General features: G+C 55.1%; 1 protein-coding gene across 13 annotated transcripts in view; it reads left to right on the forward strand.

Annotated features, from left to right (window-relative positions):
- The window catches only part of PALD1 (phosphatase domain containing paladin 1), a 142,160-nt gene that overhangs the window by 108,352 nt on the left and 13,783 nt on the right, over positions 1 to 20,025 (forward strand). For 10 of the 13 annotated variants that reach the window (XM_028481342.2, XM_028481343.2, XM_055081129.1 and 7 more), the window contains 2 exons: positions 14,946 to 15,101; positions 17,064 to 18,841. The exons of 2 other annotated variants lie outside the window; for them this stretch is intronic. In XM_028481342.2, the coding sequence (XP_028337143.1) occupies positions 14,946 to 15,101; positions 17,064 to 17,216 (309 nt within the window). In that variant the 3' untranslated portion in view covers positions 17,217 to 18,841. Of the gene's footprint in view, positions 1 to 14,945; positions 15,102 to 17,063; positions 18,842 to 20,025 lie in introns of those variants that run through there. One more of the 13 variants, XM_055081130.1, reaches the window with a different exon arrangement.

Raw genomic sequence — 20,025 nt, forward strand, 5'->3', positions numbered from 1 at the left:
TTTCTGTACGTGGGCCTCTCACTATCGTGGCCTCTCCCATTGCGGAGCACAGGCTCCGGACACGCAGGCTCAGCGGCCATGGCTCACGGGCCCAGCTGCTCTGCGGCATGTGGGATCTTCCCGGACCAGGGCACGAACCCGTGTCCCCTGCACTGGCAGGCGGACTCTCAACCACTGTGCCACCAGGGAAGCCCTTTCACTCCTTTTTATGACTGAATACTATTCTGTTGTGTGGATATATCACATTTTGTTGATCTCTTCATCAGTTGACGGACATTGGTTGTTGCCGTTTTCTCACTATTATGAATATAAAGCTGCTGTGAGCGTTCATGTATAAGTATTTGTGTGGACGTGTTTTCAATATACACAGGAGTGGAATTGCTGGGTCATATTATAACTTTAGGTTTAATCTTTTGGGGAACTGCCAGACTGTTTTCAAAAGTGGCTGCACCATTTTATATTCCCATCAGCAGTGTGTGAAGATTCCAATTTCTCCACATCCTCGCTAACACTGGTGATTGTCCTTTTTAAAAAATTTAAAAAATTTTTTATTTATTTTTTTGGCCAGGCTGCGTGGCTTGTGGGATCTTAGGTCCCTGACCAGGGATTGAACCCACACCCTCGGCAGTGAAAGTGCAGAGTCCTGACCACTGGACCGCCAGGGAAGTCCCTGGTGATTGTCCTTTTTGATTTTAGCTATCCATTATAGCTGTAGCCCAGATGATTCTGTGGCTTCTTAGCTGGTCACTGAGAACTTTTGTGGGTGAAATGGGGCCTGGAGTCCTCGCTCCCTGCATGGCAGACTGTGCATCTCTCTGCCCCTCTAGGAGGTCGTGTCTGGGTGCTCTGGCAGAGAGTGGAGTGGATGGGGGTCCCTAAGGTCCCTGAGTGGGGGTCAAGCAGATCCAAGAGGGAGGGGAGAGTGTGCGGAGCGCTCTTGCTGTCAGAGTCAGCTGTGAGGAGGCAGGGAATCAGTTTGGGGATTGCCATCTTTTTTTTTTTTAAATTTAATTAATTAATTTATTTATTTTCGGCTGCATTGGGTCTTCGTTGCTCTGCAGGGCCTTTCTCTAGTTGTGGCGAGCGGGGGCCACTCCTCGCTGCAGTGTGTGGGCTTCTCATTACAGTGGCTTCTCTTGTTGCGGAGCACGGGCTCTAGGCACGCGGGCTTCAGTAGTTGTGGCATGCGGGCTTCAGTAGTTGTGGCTTGTGGGCTCTAGAGCTCAGGTTCAGTAGTTGTGGTGCATGGGCTTAGTTGTTCCGTGGCATGTGGGATCTTCCCGGACCAGGGCTCGAACCCATGTCCCCTGCATTGGCAGGAGGGTTCTTAACCACTCTGCCACCAGGGAGGTCCCGGGGATTGCCATCTTAACAATAGTCACTCTTCTGATCCATGAAAAAATGAGGTATCTTTCTATTAATATCGGTCTTCTTTAATTTCTTACATGATGTTTTGTAGTTTCCAGAGTGTAAGTTTTGTACTTCTTTTGTTAAATTTATTCCTAAGTATTTTATTATTTTTATGCTATTATAAATAGAATTGATTTCTTAGTTTTATTTTTTTAGTTTGTTCATTGCTACTGTATAGAAATACAACTGATATTTGTATATGGATCTTCTGTCTTGCAACCTTGTAGAACTCGTTTATTAGTTTTAATACTTTTATTTTTTTAGTGAATTCCTTAGGCTTTTCTATATACAAGATCATGTCATCTGCAAGTAGAGATATTTTATTTTTTTATTTCCAATATGCATGCCTTTTATTTGATTTTCTTGTCTGATTGCCCTGGCAAAATCTTCCTGTACAATGTCGACTGAAGTGGCAAGAGCAGACATCTTTGTCTTGTTCCTGATCTTAAGAGGAAACCTTTCAGTCTCTCACTGTTAAGTATGATATCAGCTGTGGGTTTGTCACAGATATCCTTTGAGGAAGTTCTCTCCCATTCTTGGTTTATTGTGATTTTTAATGAAGAGATGTTAAATATTGTCAAATGCTTGTTCTCTATTTATTGAGATGATTCTATGGTTTTTGCCCTTTATTCTATTGGTATAGTATATTGTTGGAATTAATTTTTGGTTATTAAACCAAGCTTGCATCCCTGGGATAAATCCTATTTGGTCATGGTGTACGATCTTCTTTATATGTTGCTACATTTGGTTTGTGGAGGATTTTTGCATCAAATTCATAAAAGCTATTGATCTGTAGAGTTCTTTTCTTATGATGTGTTTGGTTTGGCATCAGGGTAATATTGGCCTCATACAGTGTTACCCTGTCATGGGGAGACAGAAACCTAGGGAGGGAGAGAGGGTATCACAAGTGTGTTAGTCAGCTTGGGCTGGCATACCAGACTACCACAGACTGCATGGCTTAACCAACAGAAATTTATTTTCTCACAGTTCTGGAGGCTGGCAAGTCCAAGATCAAGGTTCTGGCTGATTGAGTTTCTAGTGAGGGCTCTCATCCTGGCTTATATACAGCTGCCTTCTCACTGTGTCCTCACATGGCCTCTGTGTGTGTGTGTGTGTGTGTGTGTGTGTGTGTGTTTTGTGTGTACGGAGAGAAGGGAAGGGAGGGAGGGGGCTCTCTGGTATTTCTTCTTATAAGGACCCTAATCTCAGAGGTCGTCTAATCATAGACGCCTGGAAGTGCTGTTAGAGAACAAAGAAAGAATCCAAAGACCTTATTCCTAGCCCAGGTTTCACAGACCAGTGTTAACAAAGGGAAGGATCTTTCAAGGGCTGCCAGTATGTAACCTTGTTAAATGTGTTCATTTTAAAGGAAGGAAGGAAGTAAAGAAGCAAAAATTAAAAAACCCAACTATCATCTAACATGGTTGGCATTTTAGAAAAGAAAGGATATTTTAGTACCAGAAAAGTAGGGTGGGTGTTCTCAGAATAGAGGACAGTCCTTGAAAAGATTTATATTTGTAAATTCCTGTGGAGTTGTGAGACTGGTCATAGACCTAGATTTGGGAATTGCGACGAGGCCACTGTTTACTTTAGTCAGAAAGGCAGAATGCCTCCTTCAGTGTCACCCTGGACTTGCCCCGGCCTGACTGGACCCAGAGCCCCTGTCCTGCCTGAGGTCAGGGTGATCTGAGCTGTCCCAGCTGCCTCCAGATTTGAAGGGGCATCTGGCCAGCTAGGTGTGTGTGTGTGGACCCTGTAATGGACTTAATTATGACCATCAATCCCCGTGTGGATGGGAAGGAAGCAGGTTAGATTGTCCTGGGTTGACTGGCGGAAGGAACGAGGACGTGGGAGCTGGAAGGAGCTGCGTTCCTACAGGGCCATCTTCATCCTCTCTGACTACCTTTGTCCCCCCGCCTACAGGCTGGACTAACGCTGCTTCCTCTCAGGGCTGTGTGTGGGAAGGACACAGTAAATGCTCGAAAATGGGGGGTCCCAAGGAGCATTGTAGGGCACAGTGTCCTGTGATGTTCTTCCTAGCTTCAAACCCCCTGAACAGCCTCTCAGATTTTAGTGCCAAGGGGACTTAGAGAGCATGTGACCTCTCTGTTTACAGATGAGCAGGAGAGCGGACTGCCCAGGGCCCCACGTGAGTTGATGGCAGATCAGGGATGAGAGGCAAAGATCCTTACTCCCAGCCCCGAGCCCCTCCCCTGACCACGATGCCCTTGACCCCAGGTCTCAGTCCATGTTGCCCTGGTGGGCTGTAGTGGGCTTGCTGAGGCTCCAGAGGCACTTGCTTCCTCTACCCTTTCCCTCTGATGGACTGACTCCTCTGGAAATTGGCAGCCATGTCTCACCCCTGGTACCTGGCTGTTTATTTAGACCCCTGCCCTCTGGTTTCAAGCCGGAAGCCCCCAGCTGCTCTCTGGTGGAGCCTGCAGTTGTCTGCTCAGAGCAGGCCAGGTGCTGCATGTGCAGGTGACTCTCGTTCACCTGGTTGGACACCCAGGACCTCTGAATGGAAATGGACCCGAGCCCAGGCTCAGGTTGGGGATGTATCGCCTACATGGGCTCCATTTGCCTGGGAACGTTCCAGGTCCTGTCCACATTCTGCCCATCAGAAGGTTTCCTCCCAGGATCCCACAGCCTTGGGATTCTGAGCCCCTCAGCAGCACGTGCTCCTCAGCTTCCTGCCCTGCACCCCAGATCCCCCAAACAGTGCATTTCCCTTCCCTGGCCCTGCCAGGTCCAGCAGTCAGCTTACACCTTAATCACAAGCAATTAAGAAAACGGCTCCTGGAACTTGGCGAGTGCACTTCTGCCAGCAGTAAAGCTATTTCAGGGCCCTTGGTGGAGAAGAGCAGGAGGATGTGGAGGTTGCTGCTCTGTCGTGGAGCAGAAAGGAGGGCTCAGAGTGTGTGGAAGTCTCTGTCTGCACGGCGAAGTCACACAACAGCGATGAGGACTGTTTGTAGCTTGTTTGTGGTTTTGGAAATGATATTAGACCATTACCCAGCCTCCCAGGGATGGTTTCAGTTTTTCTTTCTCTTTCTGGTCTCAATATTGTAACAAATTCAATAAGAGTTTTTTTTTTTTCCGCGACACAGGCCTCTCACTGCTGTGGCCTCTCCCGTTGCGGTGCGCAGGCTCCGGTCGCGCAGGCTCAGCGGCCATGGCCCACGGGCCCAGCCGCTCCGCGGCACGTGGAATCCTCCCGGACCGGGGCACAAACCCGCGCCCCCTGCATCGGCAGGCGGACTCTCAACCACTGCGCCACCAGGGAAGCCCTCTTTCTGGTCTTTGTGCATGTGCGCTCACTTCCTTTCACAGGGGTGATCGTGGTGTGTACACAACTGTCCTGCTTATTCACCTGGATGACGTTCTTGCATTTAAACATGTGCTCAGTCAGCACATGCTTACTGAGCGCCTGTCCTGTGTCTGGGGATGGAACAGTGAGTGAAGCTTCACTGAGCTTATATTCTAGTAGAATGAGGAGAGGCTCATTAATAAATAGTTTGAGCTCGTGGACACTTTTTAGCCTGTCTGTTGAAGAGCCTCTACATCATCCTGTCATGTCGGCATAATACCTGGTTGAGTGGATGTACTCCAGCATCACCTGCTCTTCCTGTGGAGGTGGCCCATGAGATTACTTCCTGTTGTTCTCTGGGCAGGTGATGGTACCATGAGCCTCACAGCGCATGCTGCTCTTTCATCCATGTGGCTTGTTTCTGTAGGCTGATTCTTATAAGTAGGATGATTGACTGAGTTGAAAAATAGGAACATATTTTTTCAAATTATTTTGGAAAATTTCAAACAGAACAATTCAAAGTAGGGAGAATAATTTCACAGACCCTTGTGTGCCCACCTCCCAGCTTCAGGAATCAGGGCCAGTCTTATTTCATCTGAAGCCCTACCAGTGCCACCCACTACCCCAACTGGATTATTTTGAAACAAGTGCCAGACCTCGTATTACTTCCTCTATAAATATTTCAGCATATCCATCAAAAAAGGGATCTTTTGGGCTTCCCTGGTGGCGCAGTGGTTGCGCGTCCGCCTGCCGATGCAGGGGAACCGGGTTCGCGCCCCGGTCTGGGAGGATCCCACATGCCGCTGGTTGCGCGTCCGCCTGCCGATGCAGGGGAACCGGGTTCGCGCCCCGGTCTGGGAGGATCCCACGTGCCGCGGAGTGGCTGGGCCCGTGAGCCATGGCCGCTGGGCCTGCGCGTCCGGAACCTGTGCTCCGCAACGGGAGAGGCCACAACAGTGAGAGGCCCGCGTACCACAAAAAAAAAAAAAAAAAAAAAAAGGGCTCTTTTAAGAAAGACCATCATAGGGACTTCCCTGGTGGTCCAGGGGTTAGGACGCTGTGCTTCCACTACAGGGGTCACGGGTTCGATCCCTGGTTGGGCAACTAAGATCCCGCAAGCTGTGGCGTGGCCAAAAAAAAAAAGAAAAAAAGACCATCATAACGCCATTATCACACCTAAAACGACAGTGATTTCTCATCCTCCAATACCTAGTCAGTGTTAGATTTTCTTACTGATCTCACGACGTATTTCTGCAGTTGGAGCAGGACCCAAACAAGATCCACAGGTGGCATCTGGCTCATGAGGCCCTTACGTCTCAGTGAATCTAGAACATTTCTCCTCCTTTCCTCCCCTGAAGTGAATGTGATGAGGTAACCGGGTTATCTTCCTGGGCGTCCCACAGTCTGGATCTTGCTGATCGCACCTGTGGGTTTAGTTGAGCCTGTGTTGCAGTTCCTGTGCTTCCTGTAAGTGGGTAGAGCAGAGGCTTGATCAGCTTTGGCTTGGTTTGGGCCGGCACAGCCATGGTGGTGCTTTGAGCTGCCACGGGGGCCTGGGGGGGTCCTGTGGTCTCTACTGTGACCTGGCAGCTACTGGTGCTCATCCCCTGGATTCCTTATTTCATTGGGGGTTTGCAAAATGGTGATACACCGGCTCTCTCATTCCCTCTGCATTAGTTAATTGCTGTACTTCCAGAAAGAGACTTCCCCGAGATGCAGTGAGGGCAGGAAGGCAGGGCCGATGCTTGCTTTTCCCTTGGATTTACCCGTCCCCAGGGAGGTTTGGGAGATGCTTCTCTAAAGCCGAGGGGAGGTACTCAGTAAGCCCTAATGTTCCTCCAGACTCGGATGGCACTGGAGTCTGTGATGAGGGTCTGGGGGTGACTGGGTGGGGGTGGGCCGGGAGAGGGCAGACTGAGGGGCTCATGAGGGGAGGCTGGGAGTTGCTGGAGGCCATTGCTGGAGGCCGGGGGGCCAAGGACACATGGGGCCTGGGTGGTGTCCACACCAGGCTCAGAACCAGCCTGGGAGGTGTCCACGCCAGGCTTACTGTACATTTTCACATCCACAGTCTGGCTCAGTCTTCCCTGTGTGCCTGTGCCTGACCAAGGCAGCTTGAAACATTACCTCCATTTGAGGAAGGGAGGCCCTGGGCTTGTCCAAGGACACACAGCTGGTACATGATGGCAGGAGGAGAGCACGACTCCAGCCCCTGACTCCCAGATCAGGCCCTCTCCACTGTGCCACCCTGCTGCCCAAGGAAGAGGGGGCAGTTTCACCTCCCTTGCCTATCTGCAGCACCACTGGGGGAAAGCATAAGGCCTGGAAGCCATGGTCTTTGCCCCTGTGTTCCCCGCCTGAGTAAGGGGAGGAGCCCAGAGGACAAGAAGACATCCCACTCTCGAGTCATGGCTGTAGAAGGGCATGGGACCAAACCTGCACACACATTTTCGTGGAGACAGACCTTCCCTGGTGTAGCAGTCCGGACGCCTCTCTTTGCCGAGGCCTGTCTCAGGCTGCCTGGCCTCTGGGGGCTGCAGCCCGTGTGATGCCTCCTCCATTCTTATAGAGGCAGTGAGTTTGGGTCAGGGCCTGATCACCCTGTGTGTGTGAGGGGGCCACAGTGCTCAGGGTATTTTAAAAAATGCCTCAATAGGAAAAAAGAAAGAGAAAATCCTTTGAACTAAGCCACTCCATGAGTTTGGAATAGAGGTGAGAGGGCTGGGCCCCGGACTGAGGAGAATCCAGGGGGCCCCCAACCCACAGTGTGACACCATCTGGTGAATGAGTTGTTTCCTGCTGGGCCTGGAAAGGGAAAATATTTGTGACAGAAACCAAGGTCAGGGCTCCAGAAGGAAGTCCTGTTAGAATCATTAATGCCAGGGGCACTTTGCCTTAGCCTTGGCTAGTGACATTAATTCTGTGTTAGTTCTGTGTTTAAGACAGTCTGATGTGTCTCCCGTCTGTCCCTTCAGAAAGTTTGAGGAAAATCTGAGGTGAAGGTAACCCCACGGAGAGAAGTAAAACGTCCTTTGGTCTCAAATTGAGATTTATTTTATAGACTATGATGCTTTAACTTTGAGCCGTGCTTTTTGAGTTTTCTAAGAACTTCCCTCTCTTTCCTCTGGTCCTCAGAGCAGCTGGTGAGGAGGTGAGGGTGGGTTTTATTAGACCCATTTTCCTGAGGAAGACACTGAGGCCTAATGAAGTTTTGTGACCAGCTGGAGGCAGGATTAGCACCAGTCTCCCAACTTCTTGGCCTGCATTCCTTTCCTTCACTGTGGTGGCCACGACCCAGGGGACAGTTCTCTTGTGGCAGAAAAAGAGGGCTGGCAAGGAAGCCACCAGCCCTTCCTGGTTGCACTGCCCTGGGTTGGTGCAGAGTTGCTAAGAGGTTAAAGAGATCCAGCTCAGCGCCGCAAGGACGAAGATTATTTCCTTTTTTAAAATAAATTTATTTATTTATTTATTTTTGGCTGTGTTGGGTCTTCGTTGCTGCATGGGCTTTCTCTAGTTGCGGTGAGCGGGGGCTACTCTTCATTGCGGTGCGCGGGCTTCTCACTACAGTGGCTTCTCTTGTTGCGGAGCACGGGCTCTAGGCACACGGGCTTCAGTAGTTGTGGCACGCGGGCTCAGTAGTTGTGGCTCGTGAGCTCTAGAGCACAGGCTCAGTAGTTGTGGTGCACGGGCTTAGTTGCTCTGCGGCGTGTGAGATCTTCCCGGTCCAGGGATTAACTCGTGTCCCCTGCATTGGCAGGTGGATTCTTAACCACTGCACCACCAGGGAAGTCCCGAAGAATATTTCTTAAGAGAAATGTAGAGAGAGGCAGCTCTGGCCCTGAGCCTCAAGTGGGGTCTATCTGTCTCTCCAAGACTCCGGCTTGGCCAAAGTTGTTCCCTGGAGACCTCATTCTGGTAGGTAAAGTGTCTCAGGCCGTGCAGTTAGAGCAACCCTGGAATGCTGTGAGCTGTCACATAAAATATGATGGAAGAAAAGGGTTGCTTCCCAAGACTCTTTCACACCAGGCCAAAATAGAGCCAGTGGATTGGTGAGCAGCTTTCATTCAGATGGAGTGTGTGGGTGTGGGTCTTTGTGTGTAAGTGTGAGTGTGAGAGTGTGTGAGTGTGTGAGTAGGCTCATGTTCTTAGTAGCTGAGACCTCCCTTGCTTTCCCTTCCTTCCCATCATACGGCTGAGCCGGAACCACTTCCTCCCTCCAGGGGGACTGTGCTGGTTTGTTCGACGGCATCCATCCAGTGAACACTGACAGGGTGCCAGGTGTGGTTTCTGAATGTGCGCCATCAGGCTTGGGATTTTCAGTGGTTTGGGAGGGGTTCGGATCTCAACCCCACCATCTTCCTGCCTCCCGCCTAGCCCCGCACCCTCTGCATCTCCTGAGACCCCGCCTCTGTGCTTATTGCTGTCATTGTCAAGTTTGCGGTTGTCACTAAAGGTGCCTCTTTGTGCTGCTCATCTCTGTTCCATGTGCAAGGGCTCATCCCTGAAACCCTGACTCAGACCCTGCCTGGCACAAGTAGGGCTTCACAGATGTCTGCCTGTGAGCGGATGGAAAGCGGACAGTTGAATAAGTCATTGTGTGATTAAATAGGACACCCGCCCCCTACCATCTCTGTATCTTTTGGTTCTTTGTCCACATCGTTGGTCTCCAGGAGAGGGCGCTCTTCTCCAGCAACCAAAAGAGCCCTGGGAGGGGGCTGGAAACCCCGGTTCTAGCCCAGGCTCTGCTAGTAACTTCTGGCACAACCTTGGGCAAATCACTTTGACCTGCCTGGGCCTCTGCTTTTCCGTGTGTCACCCGGGGTCACTACTGCTGCCCCGCCTGCCTTGAGGGGTGGCGGTGAGCACCTGCCTGGGTACCGGTGAGGTGGGAGTGGGGTGTACAGTGGCCGGGACACCAAGCTGACTCCCTTGGTTATGTGTAGGGACAGTGGGCTCCTGAGGCCAGGACCGTGTCTGGTCAGCACTGAATCCCAGAGCCTGGTCTAAGGGTGAACGGTGTTTGTTGGATGAACATCAGAGAAGCACATGGTGCCAGGTTTAACCCCTTCATGCTTTGAAAGTGCTGATCAAAATATGACATCTTTGGAAAATCAGTTACCCGCCTTTGGGGTGAGGGCCCCTTTCTCCCTTCTGGGGACTAGGCGTGGAAAGCATCCTTGGGCTTGAGGCCCCTCAAGCCCACGCAGGCCTGAGGATGGGGTCTGCAGGGACTCATGCAAAGCCCCCAAGGAGAGGGGTGGCATTCAATTTTGAGAAGAAGGGTGAGGTCTGAGCTCTGGGACCCTGCCTCTAAGAAACTGACCATCTTTTAGGGCTGTCGGCCGCCCGCCCAGTCTGGACCCCGCCTCAGCTGGAGGGCAGTGGTCTCCAGGCCATGCTTGTTCCTGGGGAGCGGGTGGGGAGAGGGCAGCAGGGAGGCTCCAGTAATGATCACAGGTTCCCGCAGGGTCACTCTGGGGCCGCGCTGGGAATAGACAGCAGGGGTGGGGTTGAGGACGTGGCAGGGAGGCCAGTCAGCTGCCATCACTGAGATGAGGTGGCTTGACTGGGGCGTGAGAGGGGGCAGCTTCTGGGGGTGTGTTGACATAGAGTTGACAGGATTCCCTGATTGGCTGGATGTGGGGCTGAGAAAGGGAGAAGTCGAGGAGGGACGTCGGTTTGGGCCTGAGCAGCAGTTGCCTGTGAGATGGCAAGCTTGCGGGCAGGGCAGGTTTGGGGAGTGCTCCCGAGGCCTGTGTGGAGTGTGTTGTGGAAATTGAGCCCGAACCTTATCCATGCAGAGCTCTTGAGCAGCGGTTGCACGTCTGAGTCCGGAGTCCCCGGCGCAGGTACACACGTGGGGGTACCCAGGGAATCTGGAAGCTCGGTCCTAGATGACACTTGAGAGTATGACACTGAAAGGGCTACATGACCCAGGGAGTGAGTGCCCGTTGACCAGCTGAGCACCCTCTGCACGCTGGGTCCTAGTCAGATGCTCAGGGCGGCGGGAAGGAGGCGGAGATGGAAACCTGGTTGTAATCTGGTGCCTGCCGCTCTGGCGTATCGCTGTCTTGAGGAGACCAGTCATGCCTTGGAGAAGCAATTAGAAGCCCTCACGATGGACTGTAATGCAGTAGCTAGTGAACTGGTGCAGAGCAGAGGAGGCTGAGAAGCGCGCGGTGGGGCTGGATGGTTCAGAGCCTCGGGAGAGCAGTGGCTTGTCCAGGGCCTGGAGGGAAAGCTGGACGCAGCCAGCCCCGGCGGAGGGGCGGGCATTCCAGGCAGGAGGAAGAGAGAGGGTAAAGGTACAGAAGCAAGAGTGAGTCAGGGAGCACTTGAACTTGATTGTGGTGGAAAGGCCTAGGGTGTTAGGATAGCTGGGGTTTTGGAGTTCATGTCCCAGCTTGGAACTCTGTGACCTTGCTGAGCCCCATCTGCACCATGAGATGTCCCTCTTGCTTCATGGGTTTGCTGGAGGGCATATTAGAATCTCCTCATCAGATTACGTTGAGTACGTTGTGCTCAGCCTGGCACCTGTATGCAGGGGGCCTGGGCACACCCGGGGAGGCTTTCCAGCCCTGCCTCCATGGGCCTCTCCCAAGTGGCCCGGCAAGAAGCAGCGCACCTCGGGGCCCGCGTTGATGCTGGGCAGACCGGAGGCTTCGGAGGCCTGACGAACCCAGGGCCCTGGCCACCTTCCCTGGGCCCCGTCTGTTTTAGTGCTTGGTCCCCAATGGACGAGGAACCCTTGTCCACTCCACCACAGCTAATGACAGCCTGGCCTGCCAGGCCATCTAAAAACAGCTCCACTATTTTTATCTACTGGAGGTGGCTGGCCTGTCCTCCTCCCCAGACAGTGCCAACATGGAGTGATTTTAAGGAAACCAGGACTTTGCTAGGAAGATGGGTCATTGTCTCAAATCATAGACTGCGGTCGGGCAGGAAGCGCCCACGGAACCTTCCGCTGGGTGTCAGGCGTCACCTTGATCCAGTGGTCTGAATTTAGAGATAATTCCACCCTACCTTGCCAGTAGGGCCTCGGAAGGAATCACTTGACCTCTCCACCCAAGATGTTCCTCTGAATCCTTGCTGGAATCTCTGGGGGCAGCAGGCTTCTGTCCCCCCTGGAGCAGGGGCACCAAGAGGATAGAGCTGCTGCGGCTCTGCCCCCGGGGCCAAGTCCCGAGCTGAGGCCTCTTCATACCCACAGGAAGTTACTTCTGAGCTCTTGAAAGTCGTTTAAAATGACTCTGCCTGGTGGCACTGTGGGTGAATTCCTCTCCTTCTTTCTAAGAAAATGTGTTTAACTAGGCTCCCAGCCTTTGGATGGAGATTGGGGAGCAGCGTAAGGGATCGGGTGGTAAATGCCCAGCGCCGCGCGGCATGAAATAGTCACCCTTAGAGACAGGCAGGGTCGTGCTGTATTGGCCGCAGTTTGTATTTAGGCAAAATCTTTTTTTTTTTTTCGGTCCACTGCCTAATTTCTAAGCAAAACTGCTTTTTTTTGAGCACTTGGTTGGTTGATCCATCCTTAAAACAGTAGGCATCCTGCCCCTACCGGCCCCAGTCAACTTCCCGCACCAAGGCCATTCCTACCCTCACATTCGCCAGAAGCCCTCACTGGCCCCTTTGTCTGTAGGGTCAGGGCTTGCCTGGCTCTGGGCCCCCTGCTGCTACAAGCCCCTCCCCCTCTGCCTCCCTTGAACCCACCTCACTCTTTGACCCTTTCCTCCCCCTCTCAGGGCACCTTTCTGTCCCCTTCTTCCTAACGCACCTCAAATCCTCCTCCTCTTGGAGGCCCCCCCTCGTCCACTACCTGCCTTGCCTCGATCCCGTGGTCCGGCTGCTCTGGGTGTTGTGGCAGTTGTCCCCTGTCTCCCCCAGACCACGAGTGTCTCTGCGGGCAGGGCCTGTGTGTGCCCCACCTCTGTGCCATGGCTGTGGCCCCCGTTCTGTGAATGGCTGGAGCCGTGTGGCCCCCCAGGGTTTATAGGTGCTTCCTCATGCCATACTTTACTGAGCAATGTGACCTCCAGCAACGTGGGGCTGAGAGTTTAAATTGCAGAACTGGGACCAGAACCCAGTTGTGTCTCCCGGGGAGTCAGGGCACTGGCTGTGGTCCCCTTGCCCCAGCTGGGCCCTGTTTGCTGTCCGCCTTCCACCCCTGCTCCGTCCCCAAGGTTCCAGAGCTCCTTCTGGATGCTGTGGTAGGCCAGCCGTCCACTCCCACGACCCTGGGGGCAAAGACGGCAGAGGCACCAGAGGCTGAGTCACCCGAGGCAGAAGGGGAGGTGCGGGACTGCACGTCCCACACGCAGGCCCACTCCGGTCCTTAGGGCTGTGGGTCGTGTCACATCTGGGGCGGGGGCCCACCCAGGAGCCTTCCTGGAGCGGCCCGGAGGAGACTTGTGTAGGCTGACGTGTGCCTGCGTGGGAGGGCTTCCAGCTGTGGCCCAGTTGTTGGGAGACTGCTCTTCCTGGTTCCTGGAGGCCCGGGGGCTGGCTGTGCCCTCCCCTGGGTGTTCCCGGTGCCTGAAGGTATGGCCGCTATGCCACATCCTCTTCTTGGAGCAGAGAGAGCTGCCGTGGGACCTGAATGGAGGCCGGGGTGGGGTGGGTGTGGGCGAGAAGGGGGAGGGTGCAAGTGCAAGGTGAGGTGTGGCGTTCAGTCCCCCGGGCTCCCCCCTAGGGTGACGGTCCATCTGCGGTGGGTTGGAGGAGCACGCTCAGATACGGTGGCAGACACCCGGCAGGGGGTGAGCTGGCTCTGTGTGTCCTGGGCCTTGTCCCTCCCCGCCTATCCACTGACCCCGACACTGAGGAGTACCTGGAGAGGACCCCATATAAGTCCTCTTCCTTCTGAGCATTAGTCCCCCGCGAGTCTTCCGTTAACAGGTCACTCCTGTTCTCAAAGCTTCAGTGGCTCCCCCGTGCTAAAGCCACGGAGCTCCACCCTGGCTCTCTAGAGTGGCCCCGGGGACTTTTCACAGTCCCTGTGCGCAGGCCCACCCCGCAGAGGTTCTTGTCTGATTGGTCTGGGGTGGGGCCCAGGCATCTGCACGCCAGGGTAGGGAAGCTGGCTTAGAGGGTAGACTTCTCGGCGCCAGGGTGGCTTCCACAGTTGGGGGCCAACCCAGTTCCCGTCTTGTCCCTTCGCACCCTTGTTGCAGCCCAGCCAGCCCCTTCCCAGTCCCCTACCTGCTGGGCACCGTCCTCACCTCTGGGCCGCCCCGTCGGGTGCTCACGGTCTTCATCCGAGTCCACCCGGGCCCTCAAGGCCCAGCTGCATCCTGTGCTCTCTGGAAAGCTACCTTTAGTCACTTGGCTGTCCCTTCCCTCCCTAGCGCGGCCTGTTCTCCTAGAAGGTGCTCAGGATTGCTGTTCAAAAGACCGATGCCCCGCCCTCCATCCCAGCCTGTCCCTCCCTGAGCTCCTGCACCTCTTGCTGATCCTGCTCTGTGGTCTTTCTGTGCTCTGTCCCCAGCCTCGGAGAGTGTGTGTGTTGTGTGAGAGTGTGTCTGTATGTGTGTATGTGGGGGTGTGTGTGTATGGTTTGTGTGTGAGTGTGGAGTGTATGTGTGCGGTGCGTGTGTGTGTATGTGACTGCGTTGTGTGTGGGGTGTGTGTGACCGAGGGCATGTGGTGTGAGGTGTGTGTGAGTGTGTGTATATGTGTGTGTGGTGTGTACGATTGTGGGGGTCTGTGGGTGTGTGGGTCGGGTGTCTCTGGAAAGCTACCTTTAGTCACTTGGCTGTCCCTTCCCTCCCTAGCGCGGCCTGTTCTCCTAGAAGGTGCTCAGGATTGCTGTTCAAAAGACCGATGCCCCGCCCTCCATCCCAGCCTGTCCCTCCCTGAGCTCCTGCACCTCTTGCTGATCCTGCTCTGTGGTCTTTCTGTGCTCTGTCCCCAGCCTCGGAGAGTGTGTGTGTTGTGTGAGAGTGTGTCTGTATGTGTGTATGTGGGGGTGTGTGTGTATGGTTTGTGTGTGAGTGTGGAGTGTATGTGTGCGGTGCGTGTGTGTGTATGTGACTGCGTTGTGTGTGGGGTGTGTGTGACCGAGGGCATGTGGTGTGAGGTGTGTGTGTGGTGTGTACGATTGTGAGAGTCTGTGAGTGTGTGAGTCGGGTGTGTGTACGTGTGTAGAGCGAGTGTGTGGTGTGTGGAGCGTCCCTGGCTGGGGATGAGCACCCACTCTGACTCCCGCCCCATGCCGTCCGTCCTCTAGGCGAAAGCGGCCAAGTCAGAGCGGGAGGCCCGGAGGCTGCAGCTGCGGAGCCTGCAGTACCTGGAACGCTACGTCTGCCTGGTGCTCTTCAACGCGTACCTCCACCTGGAGAAGGCTGGCTCCTGGCAGAGGCCCTTCAGCGCCTGGATGCGGGAGGTGAGGGCGGGGGTGGGGGCCGGGACCACCCTGTGTCTCTCCCCCGGGCCCAGGGACAGGCTCCCTGTTGAGTGGGCAGAGTTCTCATCTCACGGTACAGGATGCTTCCCTGTGGCTGAGATTGGGTCTCGTTCCGCTCTGGGTCCCCAGCGCAGCCTCCACGCTCAGCAGGCAGCGAGTGGATGGATGAGGAGGAGGAGGGAGGAGACGAGGCGCCTGGGGACAGAGCAGGGCGGGTGCTGGGCTGGGCCCCTGCTCCCTGCCTGCGTCCCCACCCTCCCCTGTGCCCTTCTGGCTTCCTGTTGTGGCTTGGCCCCTGCTGCCTTGCAGCCGTGACCTCGGACAAGTTAGTTAGCCCCTCTGAGCTGCTGTCCTTGGCGTTACAACGTCAGCAGCACCTTGGGAGGCTGTGGTGGGGATTCCATTAGATGCATACGGCGCCATCTGCCAGAGCTTGTGTGAGCGGGTCTGCCTCGCGTGGCGATTGTATGTTCCCATCCTACAGAGGAGGAGACTGAGCTTAGAGAGGTTCAGTGCCATGTTCACGGTCAGCGTTAGAGCAGGTTGTTTGGCTCCAGAGCCCACCATGTCTGGCCTCAGACGCTGCCCTCTCATGCCGCCTCCACTGTCCCTCTCTGCTTGGCTCTTCCTGGTTCTTCCCCCGGCTCGGCTGCTTTTAGAGGAAGAGCCACTGCCTCGGCACCTCCAGGGCAGGAGAAAGGCCTCCTTCCCTCCTTGGCAGAGGGGCCTGTAATTACGCCTCCGCTGGGACACTGGCCCCTACTGACCTCACCAGACTGTCCTGGCAGTTCTAATCTGGACTCAGGGCTGGAATTAGCTCCCATGGGGCAGGTGTGCAGGAGGATGGGAGGCTGTGATGGGTATAGGAAGGGTATGGGGGCTTAGGTCGGTGTGCACGTGGGGTCAGAGCTGTGAGGGAACAGAGGCAGGGAGGCCACCAAGGGCCTGGTGGCGGGAGTGGTGGCTGCCGGGCATTTCTGCTGAAGATGAGCCTTCCAGGTAGTCCTGATAGGGCGTGGGTCACACCAAGGCCACATTGGGGCCACCCTCTTGAGCAGGCCTTGGGCTCAGCTTCCTCTTGGAGGTGGAGGTGAAGGTGGTGGGGGACTTAGGACACTTCTGCTTGGGTTCTGCTCGGAGAGCTGAAATCAGGGGGACCAGGGGCTGGGGAGCTCGCCGGCTGAACCTGGGTGGTGGGTGTTTGGGGACGTCAAGGAGGGCGAGAACTGCTGGTCCAGCCCCGAGCGTGGGTTCCAGCCTCAGGGGATGAACAGAGGGCAGGGGTGCGGCTTGCCTGGGGACCTCTGTTTGGAGTGGAGCCTGCATCCTCCCCATCCCCCGGGACGGTGGGGAGAGGAGGAGGCTGGTCGTTGAGTGGTTTGAGTCTAGTGCCAGGGTCTGGGCCATAGGGCTGTGTGGAGAGTGTCCAGGGAGGCCCCCGTTAACGCGCCTGAGCTGAGGCCCTTGGTGGGCCTGCCTGCTCCACAGCTGGAACTCACAGCCAAAAGGGCTCTTGCTGGCTGCTGCATCCACACTGCCTTCCCCAGCGCTCACTGAGGGCCCAGCTGCAATACCGGGAGCAGCTGGGCCTCTGCTCCTGAGGTCCCCATGGGAGCGTCGGGGCTACCCAGGCATGGGACGTGCTTGGCCTCCCGCGCTGCTCTCCGCTTGCTCACTACCTGCCAGGTGCTTTCTGTGCAGTGTCGCCCTCCACACTGTGCAGTCCCATTATAAGGAAATGGAAGTGCAGAGCAGTTAATAGTAATCAAGATGCAAACTTGTGCAGGTCACTGAGCTGGGGGGAGGCAGCGCTGAGCCCCAGACTTGCCTGTATCTGCGGAGCCCAGTGAGAGGAGGATGGTGTGACGGAGGGGGACGGGGGACCTGAATGATTACCCCCCTTCCCTGGAGCTCTGCCCCCATCTCTGCTGTCCTCCCCAGGTGGCAGCAAAGGCCGGCATCTACGAGATCCTCAACCAGCTGGGCTTCCCCGAGCTTGAGAGCGTGGAGGACCAGCCCTTCTCGAGGCTGCGCTGCCGGTGGCAGGAGCAGAGCCACAGCCCCGAGCCCTCCGCTGCAGGGGACTTCCTGTAGGAATGGGACTTCCTGTAGGACGCGCTCCCCCCTGCCCCTGCTACCGTCGCCTCGCGCGGGGCCACCTCCTACCCTCGCAGGCTGGGGGTGCTGGTGCTCTTCACTGACGGTGGCCCTGAGAAATGATTCCTCAGCCTAGCAGAGAGACTGGCATGGGTGGGGACCCCTTTTCTGAAAGAGTTTTTATAGGACAGTTGGCACACAGTGATACCTTGTGAATGGCAGGCGCGGGGAGGGCCTGCAGGAAGGCCGGTGTGGCATCACGTCTCCAAGGAGCTCACTCCCCAAGTTGCCAAGCGAAGCCCCTCGCCGCTTCGCCCTGCCCTCTCCCCCGAGCGGCTCTGATGGCCCCTGGCGCAGAACAGCCCTGGCCAGTGTTGGTTTCCCTCTTTCCCTCTCTCGTGGCTCTCCCATGCGGCTTCTCCCATTTTGTTGCCTGAGCACTGCCCTGGGGGCCCCGGGCTCCCTGGGGAGTGGACGGTGTGCTGGCTGATTTGTTACCTTAAAGGCAGCTTTACCCAATTTTCTTGCCTCTCATGCTTCGTCTCAACCTGGAGACTTGAAGGAAAACCACACGCCCGGTGGGTCCCGCAGGGGCCTTTGCCTCTCCTTCCTTTGCCCTCTCCCCTCCCCTGGGCTGGCGGGACTGTGGAGGTTTCCAGGGAGCTGAAAGCTAAATGGAGTCCCTCTTGGGGGAAGAAAGAGCTTCCAGAAGGTGCATGCAGCCCTGTGGAAGAGGCCAGCTCCATTTCTCTGGAACCATGGGCGGGAGGTCTAGGGAAGCACTGCCTCCCTGCCCCGCCATCCAGAGTGGCCTGTGCCCCGACCTACTGTGGCAGGAGCCCCGGAGACTTCCGGGTGACCCTGAGCGAGCAGTGGGGCGTGTGGGAGTGGGCCAAGGATGGCGTGGGGGGGCACTTGGATTCCAGGCCATCCTTGCTGAGCATCCTTGAGCTGCCTTCCAGTGGGGGCAGAAGGGGCCAAGTGCTGCTGAGTTAGCAGCTGCCGGGACCAGCTCTGGGCAGACAGTGGGAGGGTTGCTCGGAGAGGCAGGCGGTGTTGAGCTGAGTCTGCAGCTCTCCCTCTGGGGGCTGGTGTCCCCCTGAAGCACAGGGGCTGAATGGTGTGGACGCTGTCCTCCTGGCCTGGCTCGTTGGGGCCAGGGAGGTCTCTCTTGGTTGGACACCGCCACTTGTGCAGAGAAACAGGTGATGTGTCACCGGTCATGGTGTTTTGAAAAGGGGGAAGAGGCCAAAGTTGTTCACATCTACCTAGTGCTGGAAAATTTATGACCATTTTGGCTGAATTCTTTTGCAAATCTACTGTATGTCTGTTCACTACCTTTTCAGATTTGTTGTTGTTTTTGGTTTTATTTTTGCATGTAGTAAAAAGTGTTAATTTTGTTGCAGACAAGGTCTAGATGAGGGGTCAGAGATCAGGGCTGAACTGGGAGGGATCCTTTGCATTCTCACGGTTGGTCCTGACTTTCAGCTGTGCTGGGACTACTGGCTGGTCACATCACCTTTCTGCCTCAGTTTCCCCATCTGTAAAATGGGAGAATAATACTTGCCTACCTACCTCACAGGGGTGTTGTGAGGATTCATTTGTGATTTTTTTTTTTTTTTTTTTTTGTACAGAGCTTTTGAGCATTAAAAGTGGTTAAATGTGAAGTGCGCTTGGCTGCCTATGTCTTTAGTGTGGGTCAGGTGTTACAGAACTGATGCAGGCTGGGGTCCCTGCTACTTCAGAGTAAGGGTGGGAGGGCAGGGAGAGCCAAGAGCACCTGCCCGTAGTGCACCTGATTCTCAGAGAAGGTGGATTTTCCTGGATGTCTCTCCTTCCTTCACATCCCCAATCATGTTTGACCATCTCACTCTGGATGCCCACGGCTGACTTGCTGAGCCCCTTCTTGAAGAAGGCAACATAACAGGTTAATTCACGCTAAAGTGTGAAGGACTGTTATATACAGAGAAATGGAACAAAATGGAATTTCAAGGGCTATGAAGGAGGGTGGTCCTCAACCTCTATTTCCTTTTCTTATCCCTGCAGGCTCCCCTTGGTCCCTTTAGGCCCCTGAAGGCTTGAACACACTTGTGTTGAGAAATTGGTGTGTAAAGAGGCAGTAGGGAGAGTGAGGCAGAGAGAGTGCTGACCTGAGGCTTCTCTCTAAGCTCTTCCAGGATTAGGGGAATCAGACCCTCTGGGTTGTAGTCCCAAGGTCAGCTGGGGGTGGTGAGAATGGAATCCAGAGCTCCGACCGCATAGGGTTGGTGACCTCCCCAACCTTGTAGGGGAGGCCTCCTGGGGTTACTTCCCAGCACAGCAGAGTCCAGGCATGCTCTGTGTGGCTTCTGAATGTGAGTGCAGTGGTGTATACACCAGTGTGCGTGTGTGTCCGTAAGTGCGGTGGTTCAGCACTTCTCTGCCAGGGATGAGGGGATTGTAAAAACTATAATCAGTGGAAGGATCTCCTGGGACCCTGATGGAGATGCGGCAGGGTCTTGGGGCGACCAGGACTGGGAACTGGAATACTGTCCAGGGAGCCCTGGGAGTCCTCTGCAGCATCAACGGGGGTGCGCCGCTCCAATCCCCCCTCAGGAGGACCCGCTGCAAGAGCAGATGGCACAACTCCAGCCACTGCAGCTTTGATCCAACACGCACCAAGGCCGCGCTCCGTCTCCAGCCCTCTCCCGGCTCGGGCTCTCCCAGACCATGACCGAGGCCGTAGCCACGCTGTTTCTGCCCGTGGCAGCCTTGCCTGGGGCCTCCCCATTGGTCTGGCTGGGGGTTCCCCAGACCCACCCTGCAG

Source organism: Physeter macrocephalus, chromosome 20 (assembly GCF_002837175.3).
Source record: "Physeter macrocephalus isolate SW-GA chromosome 20, ASM283717v5, whole genome shotgun sequence".
Lineage (NCBI taxonomy): Eukaryota > Metazoa > Chordata > Mammalia > Artiodactyla > Physeteridae > Physeter > Physeter macrocephalus.